The sequence below is a fragment of the Ostreococcus tauri genome (genome assembly GCF_000214015.3).
Source record: "Ostreococcus tauri WGS project CAID00000000 data, contig chromosome 06, whole genome shotgun sequence".
Taxonomy (NCBI): Eukaryota; Viridiplantae; Chlorophyta; class Mamiellophyceae; order Mamiellales; family Bathycoccaceae; genus Ostreococcus; species Ostreococcus tauri.
In genome coordinates, this window is record NC_014431.2 from 550,362 (window position 1) to 572,653 (window position 22,292).

The 22,292-nt window shown below is 58.8% G+C and overlaps 11 protein-coding genes across 11 annotated transcripts; 6 read left to right on the forward strand and 5 right to left on the reverse strand.

Moving 5' to 3' along the window:
• Nucleotides 1–87: 87 nt before the first annotated feature.
• Nucleotides 88–1,691, reverse strand: OT_ostta06g03270 (DAHP synthetase, class II; the record flags this gene model as incomplete). The annotated part of the gene is made up of 2 exons (XM_022984062.1): nt 88–1,549; nt 1,672–1,691. The coding sequence occupies 2 exons, from the start codon at nt 1,689–1,691 to the stop codon at nt 88–90; spliced, it is 1,482 nt and encodes a 493-aa protein (XP_022839258.1).
• A 407-nt stretch (nt 1,692–2,098) lies between these two features.
• On the forward strand, nt 2,099–3,805 carry OT_ostta06g03280 (P-loop containing nucleoside triphosphate hydrolase; the record flags this gene model as incomplete). The annotated part of the gene is made up of 2 exons (XM_022984063.1): nt 2,099–2,213; nt 2,520–3,805. The coding sequence occupies 2 exons, from the start codon at nt 2,099–2,101 to the stop codon at nt 3,803–3,805; spliced, it is 1,401 nt and encodes a 466-aa protein (XP_022839259.1).
• A 254-nt stretch (nt 3,806–4,059) lies between these two features.
• Nucleotides 4,060–5,712, reverse strand: OT_ostta06g03290 (unnamed product; the record flags this gene model as incomplete). Its single annotated transcript, XM_003079925.2, has 1 exon — nt 4,060–5,712. The coding sequence occupies one exon, from the start codon at nt 5,710–5,712 to the stop codon at nt 4,060–4,062; it is 1,653 nt and encodes a 550-aa protein (XP_003079973.2).
• Nucleotides 5,713–5,941: 229 nt separating this feature from the next.
• OT_ostta06g03300 (Acid phosphatase/vanadium-dependent haloperoxidase-related) lies at nt 5,942–6,520 on the forward strand (the record flags this gene model as incomplete). Its single annotated transcript, XM_003079924.1, has 1 exon — nt 5,942–6,520. One exon carries the CDS (start codon nt 5,942–5,944, stop codon nt 6,518–6,520), a length of 579 nt encoding a protein of 192 aa, XP_003079972.1.
• A 66-nt stretch (nt 6,521–6,586) lies between these two features.
• OT_ostta06g03310 (Syntaxin, N-terminal domain) lies at nt 6,587–7,552 on the reverse strand (the record flags this gene model as incomplete). The annotated part of the gene is made up of 1 exon (XM_003079923.1): nt 6,587–7,552. The coding sequence occupies one exon, from the start codon at nt 7,550–7,552 to the stop codon at nt 6,587–6,589; it is 966 nt and encodes a 321-aa protein (XP_003079971.1).
• A 136-nt stretch (nt 7,553–7,688) lies between these two features.
• On the forward strand, nt 7,689–12,380 carry OT_ostta06g03320 (IQ motif, EF-hand binding site; the record flags this gene model as incomplete). The annotated part of the gene is made up of 1 exon (XM_022984064.1): nt 7,689–12,380. One exon carries the CDS (start codon nt 7,689–7,691, stop codon nt 12,378–12,380), a length of 4,692 nt encoding a protein of 1,563 aa, XP_022839260.1.
• Nucleotides 12,381–12,713: 333 nt separating this feature from the next.
• OT_ostta06g03325 (DNA topoisomerase, type IA, central region,subdomain 2) lies at nt 12,714–15,266 on the forward strand (the record flags this gene model as incomplete). Its single annotated transcript, XM_022984065.1, has 1 exon — nt 12,714–15,266. The coding sequence occupies one exon, from the start codon at nt 12,714–12,716 to the stop codon at nt 15,264–15,266; it is 2,553 nt and encodes an 850-aa protein (XP_022839261.1).
• A 99-nt stretch (nt 15,267–15,365) lies between these two features.
• Nucleotides 15,366–16,025, reverse strand: OT_ostta06g03332 (Ribosomal protein L2 domain 2; the record flags this gene model as incomplete). The annotated part of the gene is made up of 3 exons (XM_022984066.1): nt 15,366–15,644; nt 15,787–15,884; nt 16,013–16,025. 3 exons carry the CDS (start codon nt 16,023–16,025, stop codon nt 15,366–15,368), a joined length of 390 nt encoding a protein of 129 aa, XP_022839262.1.
• Nucleotides 16,026–16,257: 232 nt separating this feature from the next.
• OT_ostta06g03340 (Leucine-rich repeat) lies at nt 16,258–18,285 on the forward strand (the record flags this gene model as incomplete). Its single annotated transcript, XM_022984067.1, has 1 exon — nt 16,258–18,285. The coding sequence occupies one exon, from the start codon at nt 16,258–16,260 to the stop codon at nt 18,283–18,285; it is 2,028 nt and encodes a 675-aa protein (XP_022839263.1).
• Nucleotides 18,286–18,441: 156 nt separating this feature from the next.
• Nucleotides 18,442–21,777, forward strand: OT_ostta06g03350 (unnamed product; the record flags this gene model as incomplete). The annotated part of the gene is made up of 1 exon (XM_022984068.1): nt 18,442–21,777. The coding sequence occupies one exon, from the start codon at nt 18,442–18,444 to the stop codon at nt 21,775–21,777; it is 3,336 nt and encodes a 1,111-aa protein (XP_022839264.1).
• Nucleotides 21,778–21,834: 57 nt separating this feature from the next.
• Nucleotides 21,835–22,292, reverse strand: OT_ostta06g03360 (unnamed product; the record flags this gene model as incomplete). Its single annotated transcript, XM_022984069.1, has 1 exon — nt 21,835–22,292. A coding segment is annotated over one exon (458 nt), but the record flags the coding sequence as incomplete, so codon positions are not given.

Consider the following 22,292-nt stretch of genomic DNA (forward strand, 5'->3'; position numbering starts at 1 on the left):
GCGTGCGAATTACATCCGTCACGCGCGGGGATGCGGTGGGCAAGAATGAGCTAGAGCGAGCGTTGAGCGAGTCGTTGAGCAAGCTCTCTATTGCTGCGCGCGACGGCGACGCATGGCCTGCAACTCGCCCGCCATCAAGAACGCGAGCTCGATGGCCTGGCTCGCATTCAAACGGGGGTCGCAGTGCGTCAGGTAGCACTTCTCCAAGTCGGCAACGGAGACGTTGTTGGTGCCGCCGGTGCACTCCGTGACGTTTTGACCAGTCATCTCTAAGTGAACCCCGCCCGGGTGCGTACCCATCTTCTCGTGCACCTCGAAGAACGCCATAATTTCATCTCGTACGGCCTCAAACGGGCGCGTCTTGTAACCATTGTCGGTCTTGATCGTGTTACCATGCATCGGATCTGTTACCCACAACACATTGAGTCCGGCATCCTCGATAGCGGTGATGAGACGCGGAAGGTGCTCGCGCAGCTTCTTGGCGCCCATGCGCGAGATGAGGGTGATGCGGCCCGGAACGTTGTCGGGATTCAGATGCTTCACCAAGCTAACAACGCTCTCCCCGTCACTCTTATCGGAAATCTTGATGCCGATCGGGTTCGAGACACCTCGGAAGTACTCCATGTGCGCGCCCTCGGGCTGACGAGTGCGCTCTCCGCACCACAAGAAGTGGGCAGAGCACCCGTAGTACTCGCGCGTGGTCGAGTCAAGACGCGTGAGAGCCTCTTCGTATCCGAGATGAAGCGCCTCGTGCGCGGTGAAGAACGAGGTCTCCTGCATCGACGGGTGATTCTCATCGATGCCGCACGCCGCCATGAAATCGATGGCGGCGTCGACGCGGCTGGCGAGGTCGGCATATTGGCGACCTCTCTCCGTGTTTTCCGTGAAATCCAACTCCCAGTCGTTCACGCGAGTCATGGCGGCATAGCCACCGCCGCTGAACGCTCGCAGCAGGTTGAGTGTAGCGCACGATTGATCGTACGCCTTGACCAAGCGCGCGGGATCCGGGCGGCGAGCCTCCGGCGTGAACTCACAGCTGTTAATGTTATCGCCTCTGTACGACGGCAGAGAGACACCATCGATAGTCTCGAGGTCTTCCGACCGCGGCTTGGCGAACTGACCCGCCATACGGCCGAGCTTCACGACCGGTACACCGGAGCCGTACATCAAAACGACGGCCATTTGCAGCAACACGCGGTACGTGTCTCGAACGTTATCCGCCTTGAACTCCTTGAAGCTCTCGGCGCAATCGCCACCAAAGAGAACGAACGCGTTCCCGGCCGCGGCGTTCGCGAGCTTCTCTTGCAAATCACGAGACTCCCCCGCAAAAACGAGCGGCGGACGCGACTTGATTTCGTTCAGCGCGTTCTCGAGCTCGTTCGCGTCTTCGTACTTCGGTTGCTGCAGCGCCTCTCTCTCGCGCCACGACGCGGGCGTCCATCCCTTGAGGTTCGCCCCCGTCGCGCTCACGTCCGCGCTCTTCGTCGGTTTCGCCTTCATCGACGCCGCCATCACGGACGCCTTATCCACCATCGCTCGCACCGCGACCCTACGCATCGTCGAACGTCACACCGCGCGTCAATCTCTCGCCCACCCTCGATCGTCCCCAGGGTACGCCCGCGGTCGCCCCGTCCCAGCGCCTCTCTCTCGCGTCACCGTCGCGGCACGCACCTCGTTCGAAGCGGCGTCATCGCGCGCGCGCGCGTGTCTCCCGCGCGCGGCGCGCACGTGGACGCGGGCGACGCGATCGCGCGAATCATCGTCGTCGCGCTCTCCCGACGCGGCCGCCACCGCGGCGGTGGTCGTCTCACGGCGGTTTTCGTCTCACACGCGGACCTTTTTTGTCGCCACACGCGGGTCTTTGCGCGACGACACCGCGCGCGAGGGAATATTCCCACATCGACGTCGTGGGCGCGGAATACGGAGATGTGCTTTTTGCACCGGTGTCGATTCGCGCGATCGCGCTCGCGCCGCGTCGGTCGCCGCACACGTTGACGTCGACGTCGTCCATCGCGCGACGTTCGCGCGGTCGAGCGCGCGCGGGCGTGAAGGCGGTGGATTTTCACCGTCGACGTCCGCGTGGGCGTGGACGCGCGCGATGGCGTCGTCGCTTCGGCCGACGCCGATGATGGGGGCGCGCGGTCGACGCGAGACATTCGCGCGACGCGCGTGGACGCGTGGGACGGGCGCGCGCGCGCGCGCGGGCGTGAGAGGTGCGAGCGATGCGATGGTGTGGTGTGGTGCGTTCGCGCGCGCGCGTCGACGCGCGAGGGCGACGGCGGCGTCGAGGGCGGGGGCGGATGGTGGGGAATATTTGAAAAGGGACCGTTGGGATCTGTGGGACGTTTGAAATTGCGTACGAGGCCTCGCGCTCGGGACGCGTGTGGCGCCGTGTGGGGAGGAAATCGGTGAACGGTGGACGATACCATTGCGTTGGATCGCGAACGGTGTCGGGATGGACGCGATGACCCGAGTTACGGTGGACTGACGACGCGCGACGCGCTCGCGAAACGACGCAGGCGCGGAGGCGAGACGGGAGGAGTGCGAGTGCGACGACTTGGTGTCCATTTTAGATGTGCTCCCGGAGGACGTGAGAGACGTCGTGGAGAAGCACCCCGAGAGTGAGAGTCTTTTGGAGATCGTTCTCGATCTCGGGCGAGCGCCGGAGGCGCGGTTTCTTGGTGAACTCGGTTCAGTGTTCCTTCGCGAGGCGCCAGTGACCGAGGAGGAGCTCATCGCCGCGTCCGACGCTGTGGGCGATTTCGGTGGGGATAACCGAGCGGGGATCGAGGGGACGTTACATCGCGTTTCGTGCATTCGTAACCGCCGGGGAAGGATCGTTGGCATGACGTGTCGCGTCGGGAGGGCGGTGACGGGGCACATCGATATGATCGACGACATTTTGCCCAGCGGAGAGAGTGTGTTATTTCTCGGCCGACCCGGGGTCGGAAAGACCACCGTGATCCGCGAGATGGCGCGTGTACTCAGTGATAGGCTCAAGAAACGCGTCGTCATCATCGATACGAGCAACGAAATCGGCGGTGACGGCGACGTCCCGCACCGCGCCATCGGAGGCGCTCGACGCATGCAAGTGCCAGACCCGTCGCAGCAGCATCGAGTCATGATCGAAGCCGTGGAGAATCACATGCCAGAGGTAATTATCGTCGATGAAATCGGCACCGAAGCCGAAGCCTTGGCGTGTCGAACGATCGCCGAGCGCGGCGTGCAACTCATTGGCACGGCGCACGGACAGTTGCTCGAGAACTTGATCAAGAATCCGACGCTCACCGACCTCGTCGGCGGTGTGCAAACGGTGACGCTGGGCGATGACGAAGCTAGGGCCCGGGGGTGTCAAAAATCTATTCTCGAACGGCAAGGACCCCCGACGTTTCCAATTCTGATCGAAATGCACGAACGAGACATGTGGGTGGCGCACAACGTCGCCGAGAGCGTGGACGAAGTGCTCTCCGGCGCTCGTCCCGTCGTGCAACTTCGCACGCGGAACGCGCAAACGAATGAGGTGTCAGTGCATAGGACGGTGTACGACATGGATATCAGTCTCGGAACGGCCAACATCAGTCATACTCTGGGCGCCATGGGAGGTATTATCGCTCCCACCAGCCGCATTAACAACCGCGGCTCGGAGGACTCTTCACAAGACGACCCGTACGCGTGGGCTCAGAACATCGGCGCCGTACCAGACAAAGACATTTTGAGTCCCGAGCTAGCGTCCACGACGTCATTCCAGTCCAAGAAACGAGGCAAGAAAATGCGTGCGAACGCATCCAGAGGTTCTTCTCGATGAGCACGTTATTCCCACAACCCATTGCGTCGGGCGGATGATCTTGACGCTCCTTAAGCGTCCTCACCATTCATTACCGCACACGTCGTCACCTTTTCGCCGCACTTCAACTTGGGTCTGGGCTGTATACTATGTGAAATTCCAGGAGGTCACGCGATCTTCGACAGTGTATTCGCTTGATGTTGTACCTAACGCGCCAGCGAAGCATGCCATGCAACTTATACATATTACACCAAATGGCGTCGCCTTCTCTAAATCTATCCGCGACCGAACGCGCGTATATCTTCACGATCGGTGGGTCCGTCGCCACGAGGTTTAACCGGAGACGCGATCGGTGTCTCATTATTTTCCTCGTCGGGAACGTAAGCTGGCACTTGAATCGGCACCTTAGATCGCTTCACCTTCGTGGGATTCCGACGTTGTTGCTGAGTCGGAGTCGACGAAAGCTTCGCGCTAATCGCGGTCCATCGAACCAGGAACGCTGACCATCCCTTGGAGACGTGCCCCTCAAAGTCTTTCCAGATCTTCAAGGCAATTTGTCGCGATCGAATCGCTCGGTCACTCGGCCCTACGCTCAGCGATACGACTGCGGTAAAACAACCGAGCTGAATCAAGCGCGTGAGTGTTCGCACAATTTTTTGGTGCCGATTCACTCCAGGGTCGTTCGTGAACTCGTTCTCGTCGTTGTCTTCTTCGGGCCCGTACTCGAGTTGAGAGTAAATAGTTTTGCGCGTCATGGCGGAGCGAACCGATCCGGCGACGCTGTAACGCTTGTGAGCGTTGACACGCTGCGCCGTCGCTCCCAGCGGCCATCGTCGCGTGGTTGCGAGCGACGAGACGTCCGATTTCTCGGATCTCCTCGACGGAGATAAAGGTCCCTCGACGCCGCGATGCGTAGCAGCGTCCGGAGCAGCCGTTTTGTCTGGCGACTGAAGTCGGAACTCACGATAATCTTCTACTTCGCGGGCAACCCTTTCTTTTCGCGTACCGAAGACGGTTCGCGTGACGCCGTTGACGACTATCAACGGCAAACGGACGACCCGGAAAGCCGTCACGACAGTGCCACCGACGAGTTTGAAGAGGGCGTTCGCGCCGTTACGCTTCCTAGAAATTGTCAGCGTCGCGTCGTGTCCTTCCTCGTTGCCACGCTCGTACGCCTCGACGTAGGCCGCGCCGAACGTGTCTTGCATCCTCTCTCGCGCGCTCTGCGCAACGTCGATCCTTTGAACAAGCTCTCGATCCAAAGCCTCGATGACATCCTCGTACGCCCGAGACTGCCTCGTCAGTGTTTGTCGAATACGCCGGCGAAAATCCTCCTCTTGCGTCTCGCTCAGCGCCGCCGCGTTCAACGCCTTTTCCAAGCGTCTCGCTGCGTAATCGTCCGCCTCGCGCTCGAACGTCGACACCTTGGTCTCCACCCGATTCACCAGTTTTCTCGCCGAGTCTTCGAGCGTCGACGTTCGGCTCTCCGCCGAGCGATACGCGTACGCCACACCGCTCAGCGCCCGCTCGCCGTCCATCCGCACCGCCGCCTCCGCCTCCGCAAAATTATTATAATCCACCCGCACATCGTACGTCAGAGATCGAGCCGCTGTCGATGTCGTCTCGCGTCCTCCCCGGCCGTTCCGTCTCCGCGTCGCCCGATCGAGCGCCGGAGACATCTCCCCGCGCTCCATCGCGCGCCACGCCTCGCGTTCGCTCTCCGAATCGCTCCAATCATCCACGACGACCCCACCGCCCCCCTCCGCGCCCTCGCTCGCGCTCTCGTCCTCGCTCGCGAACGCTTTCGCGAATTTTTCCAATCGCTCCCGACGCTGTCGTTCGCGTTCCGCCGGTGATTTCTCCCCACTCGCGCCCTCGTCGTACCCCGTGAGCAGCGCCATCGCGCGATCGTTCGCGTTCGGATCCATCGCGCGCGCGCGCGATCGCTCGCCGTCGTCCGCGCGCGCGTCGCCCGGTGCGGCGTCGCGGGCGATCGATCCTGATGGATGTTTAAATATCGACGGGTCACGACCCGTACGTCCGAGTACCCACTCGCTCGCACCGGTCATGACTCGACGACATACGACACGATTCCATCGACGGCGTCGACGACCGCGCGCGGCGCCTCGGGGTCTCGCGCCGCGCCGCGCGCCCGACATGGGCGCCGCCGCGACGAACCCCGCCCTCGTCGCCGCCCTCGTCGCCCTCGTCGTCGCGCAGGCGCTGAAACCGCTCACCGCGCGCGTCGCCGGTGGCGCCTGGCGACCGTCCCTCGCGGTCGGCTCCGGTGGGTTCCCGAGCTCGCACAGCGCGTTCGTCACCGCGCTCGCGTCGGGGACTGGGGTGAGCGCGGGCTTGGACGCGCCCTCGTTCGCGGTCGCCTGTGGGCTCGCGGCGGTGGTGATGTACGACGCGATGGGGGTGCGGTTACACGCGGGACGACAGGCGGAGGTGATCAACACGCTCGTCGCGGGCGTGTACGGATCGAGAGAGGGTGGGGGTGGGGTGGGGCGAGACGTCGAGCGGGGCGGGGCGAATTTACACACGGATGGGTCGGAGGGTGAGGGCACGCTCGCGGACACGCTGTTCGACGAGGGGTTCGACGCGTTTTTGAGTAAAATCCAAGAAAGGCCTCTGCGCGAGCACATCGGGCACACCCCGGTGCAGGTCCTCGCGGGGGCGGTGACTGGGATCGTCATCGGGGTCTCCGTGAGCTTTAGCATGATCTCCGCGTGAGTGTGGTTATTAGTATAGGTTGAAACGCAAGTCAAGTCAATCACAACCGACGCGGCTTCCTATGTATTACGACTTGAGCCCGATGACGACGAAGATCATGAACACAACCATCACTAAGAGAATGTAGATGCACATGATCGCCACGCTCTGTTTCTGCGACTTCTCTGCCTGAACTAACTCCTTGCGACCCTCCTCCACGGTCGCCGCGACTGTTTCGCAGTTGTAGTCAATACGATCCAAGAGCGTGCCTTGATCGATAATGAGCGCCGACAGATCCTTCATCACCCCGCCGAGATCTCGTACGGACTCTAATATTTTCATCACCTCTCGATCGCGTTCGATGCTCGTCGTCTCCGCGCGATTGAGCATCTCCATGCGCATCAAGTCTCCGCCGCCACCTCGCGCACTTTCGCTCGTGCCCACGCCGCCGCTAAACTGCGCGTACGAATCCAAGCCCGCCGCCCCGGGCCCACGGTCTTGCTGTGACTTGAGCTTCGCCAGGTACTCCTTCTGCATCTTCCTAAACTCCTGCGATAGACTTTGCAGCTCCATAGCCAACTTTCTCTGCGCATTCGTCACCACCTTTTCGTCCCCCGTCTCCCCGGTCTCGCTCACCCCTCGGATCGTCACGTCGCACCGCTTGAACAGTTTTGTCACCTCCTTCGTCAACGACTCCGCGACGACGTCCTCGGCGCCGACGTCCTCGAAATTCGGTAACAGCGCCTTGGCGTGCGCGTCCCGCAGCGCGCGCAAGTTTTCCCGAATCCGCTCCACGTTCCTCGACGCCTCGTCGCACCGTTCCACCCACCGCGGTCCGCCCCCGATTCGCATCGGGACATCGATCGTCACCGCGTCGTCGCTCCGTCCACCGCCCAGCGCGGCATCGAGCAAGCGCGACGTCCCACGTCCGAGCGACTCGGCATCGAAATCCTCGTGCGTCTCCCCGAGCGCGCGTCTCCGGTGTCGTTCGTACGCGCGCGTGAGCGACCTGCGGGCGCCCATCGTCCCGCGCGGGGCGCTCGTGGACGTCATCGCGCGCGCGCGGCGACCGGTGCGGTGCGGTGGCGTGTGACGAGACGAGACTGAAAAGCCGTTGCTTTTAGGAATCTCGCGCGAATCACCGCGAGCGCCCCGCACACCGCCCCGCGCGCGCGCGCGAGCGGCGGCGATGAAGGAGACGGACGTCGTGCACGCGGTCGCGGTCGGCGCGGAGGTGTGGATCGAACGCGCGATCGCGAACGGTGAAGAAGATGACGCCGAGCACGACGAGCTGGATCGAGGTGCGACGCACGCGCGAGGCGTCGTCAGGGCGTTGGACGAGAGCAGAGGGGTCGCGGTGGTGGAGACGATGCGTGGGAAGCGGCTCGAGCGGCAGATCGATCGGGTGCTCATGCGGGAGACGCAGGGACAGGAGGATATGGTGAAACTGAATCATCTGCACGAGCCAGGCGTTTTGGAAAACTTGCGGCAGCGGTACGCGCAGGATGACATATACACGTACACAGGGTCGATCCTGATCGCGGTAAATCCGTTCAAGGACGTTGGGCACCTGTACGACGAGCACATGATGGGGATGTATCGAGGGTTGAGGTTGGGGGACTTGAGTCCGCACGTGTTTGCCACGGCGGATGCGGCGTACGAGGCGATGCGGACCGAGGGCACGTCGCAGAGCGTTCTGGTGAGCGGAGAGTCTGGGGCGGGTAAGACTGAAACGGCGAAGTTATTGATGCGATACATCGCGTACAGATCGATGTGTGAAGGTGCTGGACCGGATGAGAGAGACGCGACGAGTGAAACGACGCAGAAGAAAATTTTGGAGAGCAACCCATTGTTAGAGGCTTTCGGAAACGCGAAGACGGTGCGAAATGACAACAGTAGTCGTTTTGGAAAGTATGTGGAGATGCAGTTCGATGCAAATCGCCACATCAGTGGCGCCGCGATACGAACGTATCTTCTTGAGAGAAGTCGCGTGGTGAAGACAAGCGATCTCGAGCGGAACTTTCACGTGTTTTATCAGCTCTGTGCCGGCGCTGAGGCGAGTTTTCGAGAAGATTTGCGTTTGAAAGACGCTAAAGGATTTCACTACACGAACCAAAGCTCGTGCTTTGAGCTCAAAGGCGTGGATGACGCAGAGGAGTTCAGACGCACAATCGAAGCCATGGACGTCATCGGCATCACTAAGGATGAGCAAAAGAGCATCATGAGCGTCATCGCCGGGATTCTACACTTGGGTAACGTACATTTCGTCGACAGCGCCGAATCCACGGATGAAGGGTGCGATTTAGCGGGAGAAGATGCGAAGAGTGCTCTGTTGGACTGTGCTGCAGTGCTGAGACTTGATGCTGAAAAGCTCGAACGCTCCCTTCGTACGAGAAGACTTGTTCTCGCCGACGAGGTCATTCATAAACCTCTATCGGCAGCCGCCGCGGTGCACTCTCGCGATGCCCTCGCGAAGAGTTTATATTCAAAATTGTTTGACGCTCTCGTGGAGCGAATAAACGCGTGCATAGGCCAGGATGAGCGCAGTGAGCGCTACATCGGCGTGCTCGACATCTATGGTTTCGAGAGTTTTGCGGTCAATTCTTTCGAGCAATTTTGCATCAATTTTGCGAACGAAAAGCTGCAACAACACTTCAACCAGCACATCTTCAAGTTGGAACAAGCAGAGTATGAAAAGGAAGGCATCGATTGGTCGTACATCGAGTTCATCGACAACCAAGACATCCTTGACGTCATCGAGCGAAGGGCAAACGGAATCATATCTCTCTTGGACGAATCGTGCATGCTCGGTTCTAGTACCGATGAACACTTCGTGCACAAGTTGTACTCTAGTCTTAAGAACGACACGCGTTTCAGCAAGCCAAAGTTGACGCAGACGGCTTTCACGCTGTCGCATTATGCCGGCGAAGTGACGTATGAGTCTGAAAGCTTCCTCGATAAGAATAAGGATTTCATCATTCAGGAACAGGAGGAGATGATCGCGAGCAGCTCTCATGAAGAACTAGTAAAGATGTTCGCTACTTCACGCGACTGTGTGGACCAGACTGGACGCAGTAAATCCTCAACGAAGTTCAGCTCAGTTGGTGCTCGCTTTAAAAAGCAGCTTGGTGAGCTCATGCAAAAGCTTAACGCCACTGAACCTCATTATATCAGGTGTATCAAGCCGAATGCTGCTTCGGAGCCTGCGCGCTTCGACAGCGCAAGCGTTCTTCAACAGTTACGTTGCGGTGGTGTTTTGGAGGCAATTCGTATCAGCTGCGCTGGTTATCCTTCGAGAAAGTCCATTGACGTGTTTCTGGCGAGGTTTGGCTTGCTCGCTCCGAGCGCTGCATCGCTATTTTTCGAAGGTAAAGAGCGTGAAGCGCTGGAGGGGATCTTGCAGGCGGCGAACGTCGAGGGATGGCAAATCGGGAAGACGCAGGTATTTCTCAGAGCTGGGCAGATGGCCATTTTGGATGTGCTCAGGCTGAACAAACTAAACGGAGCGGCGATTGCCATTCAAAGTAGAGCGAGAACGTTTGTGAAACGGAAGCAATTTCGTGAGTTGCGAGAAGCGTCCATCAAAATTGCTGCGGTGACACGTGGCATGATTGCCCGCAAGAAAGTCCGGGATATCAGAGAGGAGATGGCCGCGTTGAGGATCCAAACGGCATTCCGAGCCATTCGAGCGAGAATTCAATTCAATCGTACGAAGGAAGCGGCGCTGAAAATTCAGGCGATCGTCAGAGGCGCTCGTGCGCGACAAGTTCTGCAAGAAACACGTGATACCGAAGCGCGGGCCACTAAGGCTGCCACTTGCATCCAATCCAGATGGCGAGGAAAGTTCGCTCGTATCGAGTTCAATCAGTTGAGGAGTAAGGCGCGAGAGACCGGGGCTCTGATTGAGGCGAAATCGGCACTCGAACGTCAGCTCGAGTCCGAAAAGATGCGCACTGTCATGGAGCAACGTGCCCGCCAGGACGACAACGCGAGACATGCCAACGTCGAGAGCGCCCTGCGCGGACGAGTTGATGAACTTGAGAAGGAACTAGCAGACGCGAACGCGAAGAATGCGAAGATTGAGGGCACCACACTTATGAAGGACGACGAAATTATCGAGCTCAAGAGATCGATGCAAGAACTACAAACGGCAAATCGTGTGGAAATTCAGGAGTTGCGTCAGTGGAAAGAAAAGGCAGCGTCACTTTTCGCAGAGTTGAACGCCAAGCTGGGCGTATCCAGCGACGATGTTTCGAATGAGCCATCACTGGTTGCCCTTCAAGAGCTGGTCGTGAAAATAAACGAAAAGATGCAACTCAGCTCAAAGCTAGAAGAGGAAGTGAGAGCTCTGACTCACGCCAGAGACGATCTCGACAAGATGGTGAATCAAATGCGTGACGACATCAGAGATATGGAAAAGGAGAACGAAAACTTGAAGTCGTCGTTCACATCACCCAGTATGGATAGGAGGAGCGCGCGCTTCTCTGGTGTGCTTAGCCCAATGTCCCCTATGGAGTCGTTGGATACCCCTAGGTCGCCAGACACACCGCATAGCGATGACGTCGTGGCGTCGCTCGAGCGCGAACAGGCTGAGCTCGATGCGCGCAAGGCCAAGCTGGAACAAGTCCGGTCGCACCTCGAGTACTCCATCCTGCTAGGATTCATAGAAAAGAACGCGGCTGACGCTGGCTTCACCGAGAACGGCACTCCGGTTCTCGCTTGCGTAATTTTTAGATGCTTGATCAAATGGGGAACGTTTGAGCTCGATCGAACGACTCTTTTTGACAAAATCATGGACGCCATATCTTTGAATATTGATCGAGCCGGAGAAGATCACACCGCCCTTGCATACTGGCTCAGTAACTCTTTCACGCTGCTCCAACTGCTTCACCGAACGTTGAAGACGCACTCGTCGGGTAGTAAGGAAATGCGCAGAAAGAGCGGTAGTTTCTTTGATCGAATCAACTCAAGGTTCGCAAGGGCGTCAACGCCAACATCATCTCCTGGAGTCAATGGTGTGGCGCACATCGATGCGAAGTATCCGGCTTTTCTGTTTAAGCAACAGCTTGCGGCGCTTGTGGAGCGGATTTACGGCACGCTTCGTGACCGAGCTAAGAAGGATATCAATCCACAGTTTGCGACGTGTATCCAGGCTCCGAGAAATCGCGTGGCAAGCACGAAGGTATCTACAGGTGGTGCTACGCTATCACGCTCTTCCTCGGCTATGTTAGGCGACGGTTGGATGAGAATCTTGGATGTGCTTGAAACTTCCGTCAAGGCTATGGCCCTGAACAACGTTCCAGCCCAGCTCACTCGAAAATTCTTCGATCAAATTTTCTGCTTCATCAATGTGCAGATGTTCAACGCGCTCCTCCTTCGCCGTGAGTGCTGCTCTTTCTCCAATGGCGAGTACATTAAGATGGGACTTTCGCTACTAGATGGATGGGCACGCAAGCCACAGAATGAAGCTGTTGGTGAGCACGCTTTGAACGAACTGCGTTTCATTCGACAAGCGGTCGAGCTGCTCGTGATCCATCAGAAGCCCCAGAAGACCCTGAATGAAATCACCCTGGAGCTGTGCCCACAGTTGAGCATTCAACAGCTTTATCGAATCAGTACCATGTACTGGGACGACAAGTACGGTACGGAATCAGTCAGCGCGGACGTTTTGAGCGAGATGCGAGTTCGTATGAAAGAGGACAACAGCGCACACTTGAGTAATTCGTTCCTTCTCGACGATGACAGCAGTGTCCAGTTCAGTATCGATGAAAACATCGACGCGAGCTCGATTAATATTCAGCTCACAGGCTACGCGTTGCCGTCCATCTTCAACGAGAACGCGTCATTCTCTTTTCTCCTCACAAGACCGACCAAAGAATAGAAACGATGTATTCACAATCGCGAGATGTTAGTTACATTTTGCACCACCGGTATCCGTAAACCCATCACACGTGCGAGCGACCTAAATTATCCTCACCGGCTGTGGTTCCGTCGTCCGCGGTGGTGTCTGACGGCGCTTCGCGAGTTTGTGCGTTTCACGCCCTCGCGCGCGTCGTCACGTTCGCTCTCTTCGCGCGAGAGCGAGCGCGCGTCGAGGACGCGATCGGGATGCGGTGACGGGCGCGTGCGTCGTCGTACCACGGACGCACCGATCGTGGCGCGAGACGAGGGCGCGAGAACGCGTGATTCAACGAATTCGAGCGCGAAGACGGTTATGAGCTCGGTCGTTTTGTGCGTCGCGGAGAAACCGTCGCTCGCCGCGCTCATCGCGGGGTTCTTAGCGCCGGGAGGGGCGTTCACGACCAGGAAAGGGTTCGCGGGCGACGTCCATGAGTTCACGGGTAGGGGGTTGGGGACGATGCGATCCCGCGCGTGGCGAGTGACGAGCGTCAAGGGACACGTCGCGAGCGTCGACTTTCCAGAGAGGTTTCAGTCTTGGGAATCTTGCGATCCGGGAGAGTTATTCGCGGCGCCGACGGTGAAGCGGGCGGATGGAAAGATGGTGAGACATCTCGAGAGCGAGGCGAAGGGAGCTATGACGTTGATTTTGTGGCTCGATTGCGACCGGGAGGGGGAGAACATTTGTTTTGAGGTCATCGAGGCGTGCGCGCCTTCGATGCGGACAAGTGGTGGGGGTGAACGAGAGATTTTGCGCGCCAAATTCAGCGCGGTGACGAAGGATAGTGTGGAAAATGCGATGAAATCACTGGGTAGGGCGAACAGGAACGAGGCGCTTGCCGTTGACGCGAGACAAGAGCTCGATTTGAAGATGGGCGTGGCGTTTACTCGATTTCAGACGCAGTACTTCTTGAACAAGTACGATCGCTTAGATGCGCGCGTGGTGTCGTACGGACCGTGTCAGACGCCCACTCTCGGGTTTTGCGTGCAGCGACACCTGGAGATTGTTCGGCACGTTCCCGAGCCGTACTGGGTGCTCGAGGCTTTGTTCGCAGACGCCGATCGCGGCGAGGAAGTAGCCCCAAAATGGGCGCGCTCAAGACTCTTCGACGAAGAGGCCGCTCGCGCGTTTCTTCAACTCGTCAACGACGCGAAAACGTTTGACGTCGTATCTGTGGAATCCAAGGCGGAAAAGCGCCCTAGGCCGAGTGGTCTGAACACGGTGGAGATGCTCAAGGCGGCTTCGGCGGGACTCGGCATGGGGGCGCATCGAGCCATGCAGGTAGCTGAGCGTCTTTACATGGCTGGTCACATCTCATATCCTCGCACAGAGAGCACGGCGTATCCATCTGGCTTCGCCTTGAAGGAGACGCTTCGAATTCAAACGTCTCACCCCACGTGGGGCGAGTTCGTGCGTGGTCTAGTGGAGGAGGGGTTGATGACACCACCTAGACGCGGCGTGGACGCGGGTGACCACCCTCCAATCACGCCCATGCGGGCGTCGACCGAAGGCGACGTGGGCGGCGGCGAGGCGTGGCGCCTTTACGATTTCATCTCCCGACACTTCATAGCGACCGTATCGCCCGATTGCGAGTACGAGACGCAAACGGCTGTGCTTCGCGCCGGAGGCGAGGAGTTCACTCTGCACGCCAAGGAGGTGACCGCGCAAGGATGGACGGAGATCATGCCACACAGGATGATTGAAGACACGCCGCTGCCCGCGAATGTCGTCCCGGGGACTAAGATACCAATAAAGTCAGCGTATCTGAGGAGCGACACCACGGCGCCTCCGGGTTACCTCACAGAGAGCGAGCTCATCGGGATGATGGAGAAGAACGGCATCGGCACGGATGCGTCCATTCCGACGCACATCAACAACATTCAAACGCGCAAATACGTAGACATCGAGAGAGGACGCAGAGTTGTACCAACACAGCTCGGAATTACCCTCGTGCAGGGCTACCAAGCCATCGACGCCGAGCTCGTATTGCCAACTGTGCGTCGACACGTCGAGAAGCAACTCGATCTCGTCGCGAAAGGTGAAGCTCCCTACGAAGGCGTCGTCGATCACATTCTCGCCCAAATGTTCTATAAGTTCAATTACTTCACGGCGAATATAGCAGCCATGGATGCTCTATTCGAGGCATCGTTTTCGCACACGACGACGGAGTCGAGACCGTACTCGAAGTGTGGCAGATGCTCGAGATATCTGAAACTTGTCGGTGCGAATGGACGAATTCAGAGATTATATTGTCCCACAGAGGAGGTTGTTTTCGAATTACCGATCGGTGGTACGTTCAAACAACACAACGGTCGTACCTGCCTGATATGCGGCTTCGAATTATTGATATTCACAGCCAAGGGAACGACTCGCAGTTTCCCTCTTTGCCCGTTTTGTTTCAATTTCCCGCCGTACAAGGAGAATGCACCACGAGTGAAAGCATTGCTAAGAGGATCGCCACATCCACTGGAACACCCGGTGGCGGATGCGGTGGCGGTTTCGCCTTGCCCGGAGTGCGTGTTATCGACCGCCGGCGGCGTGCTTATGCTTGATCCGTCGGCGAGTGCGCAAGATAAGTTGCACTGCTCCAAGTGCGACGTCTCAGTACGACTGCCTCGTGAAGTACGACGAGCGAGCGTGAGCGACGAGGCTGAGTGCGCGGTGTGCGAGGCAAAGTGTTTACATCTCGAGTACTTTAACGGTGATAGCAAATTGGCGTGCCTCACGTGCGAGGATGAGTTAAGCACGCGTATTAGAATATTTCGAGTCGCGCAGCCGGGAGGCCGTGGTCGAGGTGGACGAGGGCGTGGAGGTCGACGTCACGGACGTGGCGATGCAGACGGTGCGCGCGGCGATAGAGATTCTTAGTAGTGTAATCGACGACTTAGTAGCATAACACGAGGTGTCTACGCCACCCTCGGCATCGAAGTGATTCTAAGAGCTAGGACGTGGCACTCAGGAACCCCCTTACGCCGCAAGCGCCTTCTTGATGAGGGCGCTGCGCTTCGTGCGCGCGAGCGCAACCTTGAAGCGCTCGAAGTCCGTGAGAGACGCGCGAGCGTTTTGGCGCGCGATCTTCTTGCCCCACGCGCTCGCCGCCCACTTGCTCTCGACCTCGCCGGCCTTCCACGCCGCGTTGAGCGCAGCTTCGTCGCACGCGCGTTCGCATTCAACCTTCATGTCGGTGATAGCAACGCGCTTGAGGGAGATCACATCACGCTTCACGCCCGGAGCGGCGACAAGCACCTATTCGTCGAACGAAATCGCCCGGTCAGTCTCTTGTTCGCGAAACATCATCTCTTTAGGGTCTGCACTCTAGGGTCACGGCGATGATCGATCTTCCGCTCGTACGACGCGCGCGACTTCTCATTCGATCCCAAACACGCACTCTGTTCTGGTCAACGATGTCTACGATCACCACGAGCTTGCCGTAGCGCTTGTCCGCCTTGAGGTTGACGAGCGCGACGCGGCCAACTTCGATGTTTCCTGCGGCGGTGTGCAAAACGCGCGATTCTCGTCAGTTGACTCCTCTCTCGCTTCGCGCGCGACGCCGATCTCGCTCTCTCAACGCGCGCGCGACGCGACAAATATCATCATCCGTCGACACGACGTACTCTTGAACGGCATGTTCGCTCGGTGTGCGTCTAGAAGAGGCGGCTCGCGTCGCGCGTGAAGCCCCAGAAGAGCTCTGTCGCACGTCGTTCGCTTGGTCGTTTTCGTAGGGGTTTTCGTATATTACATAGGTCGTGGGGTCATGACTCGCCAACGAGCCCATGTACGTATTTAAGCGGTCGCGCGTGATGGCCGACGCGCGACCGCGGCAACGACCGACGGCACACCGGGCGTCGCGCGCGCGGCGATGCGCGCGCGCGCGCGGCGATGCGCGCGAACGGTGGTGCGCGTCCTTTTCTTCCTCGCGGTCGTCCACGCGCGCGTGCGCGGCGTCCGAGCGAGCGCGCGGGGGGCGTCCGCGCCAGCGGTTGACATCGCCAGGCCGCTCTCTCGCGGCGTCAAGGCGGCGCTGGAGCGACCGTGCGACGCGTACGCGAAAGGATTCGAGGAAGAGACGGCGGCGAGCGCGCGCGGTGGCGCGGCGGTGGCGCTGGAGCGCGCGTGCGCGGCGCAAGGGGGGGCGGCGGCGACGGCGAGCGACGCGTGCGAGGCGTACCGAGTCGTGAGCGACGGGTCGAGAGGGATGAAACGAGAGGACGCGCTGCGATATCTTAGGCAGGCGTTACACGAGGCGTGTCAGACGAGCGCGGCGGCGATGTCTAATCCGGAGACGCGGGGTAAAAAGGAGGCGACGGCGTTCGTGCGAGACGCGGTGTCGCGCGCGGCGGAGGAGGAAGCGATTGCTGGACGGGCGAGCTCGGCGAATTGGCTCGGTTGGTCTGGTGTCTCGGACGTTCCAGGAGGCGCGGGAGGCGCGAGCACGGACGCCAAGGCTCGAGGGCTTTGGGGATGGGAACGTGACGTTCCGATACGGGTCAGGCCCGAGGACGCATTCGGGGGGTCCGCGAGCCTGGACGCGATCAGGCATCAAGAGCAGCAGGCACTCCTAGATATTTATAGAAGGACGAACGGTGCGCGATGGTGCAAGCGCGATGGATGGGATTCTAGTGACCGTTCGTACTGCGAGTGGTATGGCGTCACATGTCAGGAGAAGGATTTGGGCGTAACCTTCATAAATTTGCGAGATAACGGGTTGGAGGGCGACATGCCGCAAGCCATAGACGAGCTGAAAATGCTTCAAGGATTAGATCTGTCGTACAATCGTCTCGAGGGTCGGTTGAGCGCGATGCTCGGCGAGCTGAAGGACTTACGCTACCTTTTGGTGCGCGCGAACTCGCTCTATTCGGACATTCCACCGGGACTGTTTCGCAAAGGTTCGGCGCTGACTCACGTAGATTTGAGCGGAAACGCCTTATCCGGGACGTTACCTGAAAAGGAGTTTGGTAATCTCGCGAGTTTGCGAATGTTCAACGCGTCCAGTAACGCGCTCACGGGGACCGTTCCGAACGTTGCCACGTTAACAGCGTTAGAGGTCTTCTCCGCGTCGAGAAACCGGTTTCGAGGCAATGTGCCGCAGTTCGAAGAGAGTTCGAAGATAAAATTCTTTGACATGAGCGAAAACTCCCTTAGTGGTCCCGTTCCCGAGCTCTTATCGCAATTACCATTGGTGCTTTTTGACGTATCGCACAATTCTCTCCGGGGCAAACTTCCCGAGGCTCCGTTTCCTGGGACGCTTCGCGTCTACGACGTCGGGAATAACGAATTAAATGGAACGATACCGCAGACATTCGCGCATCTTGCGCACCTAGAACACTTAGACTTGGCGGCGAATAAGTTTGGCGGCAAGCCACCCTTTGACGTCCTGCGGCGTCGGACCCTCAAATATTTCAACACGTCTTGGAACGACTTCGAGGGTGAGCTGCCTCGTAACATTTACCAGGGCGAGAACGAACGATCCGCGATGCGTTTAGAAACCTTCGACGTGAGTCATAACCGCCTGAGCGGCTCTTTACCCGAGGGACTGGTCGAGCTTGAAAATTTACGCATCGTGGACGTCGCCCACAACTTGCTAAGTGGTGACCTTCCCAAGAGCTGGACCGTGAAACACCTCGAACGTCTGAGCGTCAAGGCGAATGTCTTCACTGGATCCCTGCCATCCGTGCTCGCTGCCGCGCGCCGATTGCGCTACCTCGACCTGAGCGACAATAGACTCAGCGGCCGAGTCGACTGGGCTGTCATCTCCTTGCGTACGCTCGAGCACATGGACGTCTCCGGAAACCGACTGAACTGGTTCGAGGGCGAAACCACGTCCTCCGGAAAATCAAAAACATCGCATCGCAATCGCGCCGTGGACTCGGCGAGCGCTGAGCTCTGAGCTCGCTCTAGTATCGCTTCGATTCGCGCGCGCGACGTACTCCAAACCCTGAACACACTCTTGAAACAAAAGGCAAGATCCACCCGGGTCCTCGCTCCACACACGCGCGCGCGTCTCCCGTCGCGTCGCCGAAACGCGCCGATCGCACAGGGGGTCATGACGCGCGTCGCGCACGGCGCGTTCACGAAGAATACCGCCAAGGCGATCCGTTTAGCCGACGAACGGGCCGAGGACGGCGAAGACGACAGCGATTCGGGTGACGACGACGGACGAGAGACCGATGAGCGTCGTGACGAACCCGAGGGTGACGACGGCGAAGACGACGCCGCGGATAATGACGATGGCGAAGACGGCGAAGACGACGGCTCGGAGGATGAGGATGAGGATTTGGAAAATGAGCTCGAGGAATTGAGAGGCAACGGCGGAGACGAGATCGTGGGCGAACGCAAGGCGAGGGCGAAACGGAACCGATACGTCGACGACGTCGCAGATGAGGACGATGATGATGAGGACGACGGTGGGGCGAAAAAGAAGAAAAAGAAGAGGGGCGTGCGCGGTTTCATCGACGACGAAGCGGAGGCGGACGACTCGGAGGAAGACGAGGAAGATGAGGGCGAAGAGGACGAGCAGTTGGACGATGAGGAGCGCGAGGCGCTGAGGCGAGACATGGACACGAGAATGCACGCGCGGATGGAGAACCAAGGCGCGTTCGAGCGCATGGATAACGAGGAGGAGATTGAACGGATGATCAAGGAGCGCTACGCCCAGCAGAGGTACGCGGACGCTGGGAGGGGGCAGATCGACGACAGCGTCGATCAGCAAGCGCTTCATCCGACAGTTCGCGATCCGAAGCTTTGGATGGTGACCGTGAAGCTTGGGAAGGAGCGCGAGACTACGGTGTGTCTGATGCAGAAGATGATCAATCTCGCAAAGCAAGGGAAACCCCCCATGCAGATCTTTTCCGCCGTCTGCCAGGATCACCTCAAGGGATACATTTACGTCGAGGCCCATCGCGAGGACCACGTGCGAAAGGCGCTGCAAGGACTTAGACATGTTTACCACAGCAAGCCCATTCGTTTGGTGCCGATTAAGGAGATGGTGGACTCCATCAGCGTGGTGCAGAAGGAAGTCGCCGTGGTCAAGGTAGACTCCTGGGTGCGCATGCGCACAGGCGTTTACAAGGGTGATTTGGCACAAGTCATTGACGTAAACTACGCCGATAACCAGTGCACGGTGAAGTTGGTCCCGCGGATCGATTATCAGCACCTCGCGGATAAGGAAGCTGGCGTCAAGGGCAAGCCGAAGTCACAAGTTCGACCACCGGCTCGTCCATTCTCGGAGTCCGAGGCGAAACGATTTAATCTGCCCTTGGAAAAGGGTCGACTTGATCGCGCATTCCATGATGTCGTCGACATTCTTTGCGGAACTACGAAGATAAAGGATGGCTACCACCTGAAGACGTGCTCTCTCGCCACGGTGAAGCTATCTGAGACGCCAACTTTGGATGAGTTGCAGCGATTCGCCGTCGGTGAAGATGTCGACACAGAAGGTGGCGCCGCGAACGGTGCGTTAGCTGCCTTATCCAAGGCTGTGGGCGCTCGCAAGACGGACTTGAAGTTCATGACGGGAGATCAAGTGCTCATCGTCGAGGGCGATTTGCGCAACCTCGAAGGCGTCGTCGAGCGAGTCGATCCCGACGGACGGGTCGTCGTCATGCCATCTCACAAGGAATTGAACGAACTATTGACTTTCAAGCCGGAGCAGCTACGAAAGCACTTCAAGACGGGATCGACCGTGCGCGTGCTGCACGGAAAGCACGAAGGCGTCGTTGGCATGGTGGTCAAGGTGGACCGTGACGTGGCGCACATCTTCTCGACTGTGAGCAACGAGGAGTTCCAAGTTTTCATGCACGATCTCGCCGACAGTGAAGAAGCGACGCAACGTATTGACACCATAGGAGAGTTCGCTCTGCACGACCTGGCTATGCTTGACGGTAACGAAGTTGGCTGTATTGTCCGAGTTGAGAAGGATGTGGCGTTTGTGATGACCAACGCTGGCACGTCCGATCGTCCTGAAATCAAGCCGGTCAAGCTGCACGATCTGAAAAAGAAACTGTTCAGCCGGAACATCTCTGCCCAGGACGCGCACATGGACACGATCGATCAGGGATCTATGGTTCGCATCATAGACGGCAAGTACAAGGACGCCACGGGGACGGTGGAGCACATTTACAAGGGTACGCTTTGGATTCGAGCGCGGCACGTCCAAGAGCACGGTGGTATTGTGTGCATCCGTTCTCGGAACTGCGTTGCGCACGGTGGCAACAAGGGTAGTCAGATCGGGGGCGGTGTCGCCGCCCAAATGATGAGCGCTAGCGGCTTGCCTCCGAAGTCTCCGGCACACGCGCTCCTTGCGAGCTCCTTCACCTCTGGGTTACGTGGCGATCTCATGGCGCAGGGTAACCAAGCTCCTCGCGCCATGCCCATGCGTGCGTTCGCCGGCGGTCGTGGCCGCGGTCGCGATCCACTCATTGGGCAGACGAAGAAGATTCGCTCAGGTGTGTACAAGGGCTACGTCGGCCGCATCATCGATGTCACGGACTCCACCGTGCGCATGGAATTGCAAGCTCAGGCGCGCACGATTACGGTCAACCGAGAGCACTTGGATGTTCCGCAAGTAGCAGCGAGTCGAGATTCGTTCTTGTCCCGCCCGCCGCCAAGCGGCTTCGACGCGCCGTGGGCTCGAACTCCCGCGCACTACCCACAGACTCCTGCGCGCGCTGGCGGCATGACGCCCATGCACGGTGCCATGACGCCCGCGCGCGAAGCGGCCTGGAACCCTCAGCAAACGCCGGCACACATGCCATCAGAGTGGCAACCAACTTCGACCGCCGGTACAGGTTGGGGATCGGCGACCGGGTACACGCCCGGCGGCTTTGGCGACTCGGCTGCGCTCGCTGGTCCGACTCCGGGCGCTGGTTACGGCGTCACGCCTGGTGCGGACTACACCGGCGCCACGCCCGGCGGATACGGTATCACACCAGGTGGATATGATGCCCCGCGCGTTGAGGATCCTGTTCCTGTTCCGGCGGCGCCAGTCGCTGCATGGCCTGAGGATTATATGGGTCGCTTCATCCCAGGTGTCGTCGTGCGGCTCTCGAGCGGCGCTCAAGGTTACGTCACGTCCGTCGGTCCGGGAGGCTCGACGTTCCAGGTTAAGATCGGTACGGTTCGAGTGCGAGACGGTGTGGAAGTGTTGGAAACGGTGCCGAAAACGGCCCAGGAGGAGACTGTTACGGAGGACGAGCTCGAAATCGTCAAGCCGGAGAACAAGTCGCGCGTCATCGTCGTCACCGCCGCGGAAGGCGCCAATCGGGGAGAGACCGGTCGACTCATATCCATCGATGGCGTCGATGGTGTGCTTCGTCTCGATTCTTCGAGTGACGTCGTCATCCTAGACATGGCGTGTTTGGCTCGCCGCTGGCACGAATAGATATCCACTTCACCTCTAAAACTCTAATACGAGAACAACGAGACGCACGATCGCAAACTACTCGACGCCCCCTAAAACCTTGGCGCACCCGACGTCCGATTGCATGCACGCCGTGTACGTCTGACGCTGTAGCTTCACCAGAGGGCCCACTATCGGAGCTCGCTCCCAGATGGGCCCGTCCGGGAGATAGTCTCTATGGTACCGAATCTTGTTCGACTCACCCGGAGCAAATTTCAAAACACTGATCCCCTGAATGTCTCGCAGCGCTCCCGTCCCCAGAAGCATATCGAGCCGCCACGTCGCGACATAATTATCATCGCCGGCGGCGTCCACCGAGCACACCTCGTCCTCCACCGTCAAAAACTGCCTGGAGAAATCAAACTGATTCTTCAGATATCGCTCCATCTCTCGCTTCCCGCGAATCTTCGTCAATCCCGGACCATCGACGTAGGAAAAGTCCTCCTCATCGTAATTATCTAAACACCCCTCCCGCCAATTCTCCTGATTACACGTCA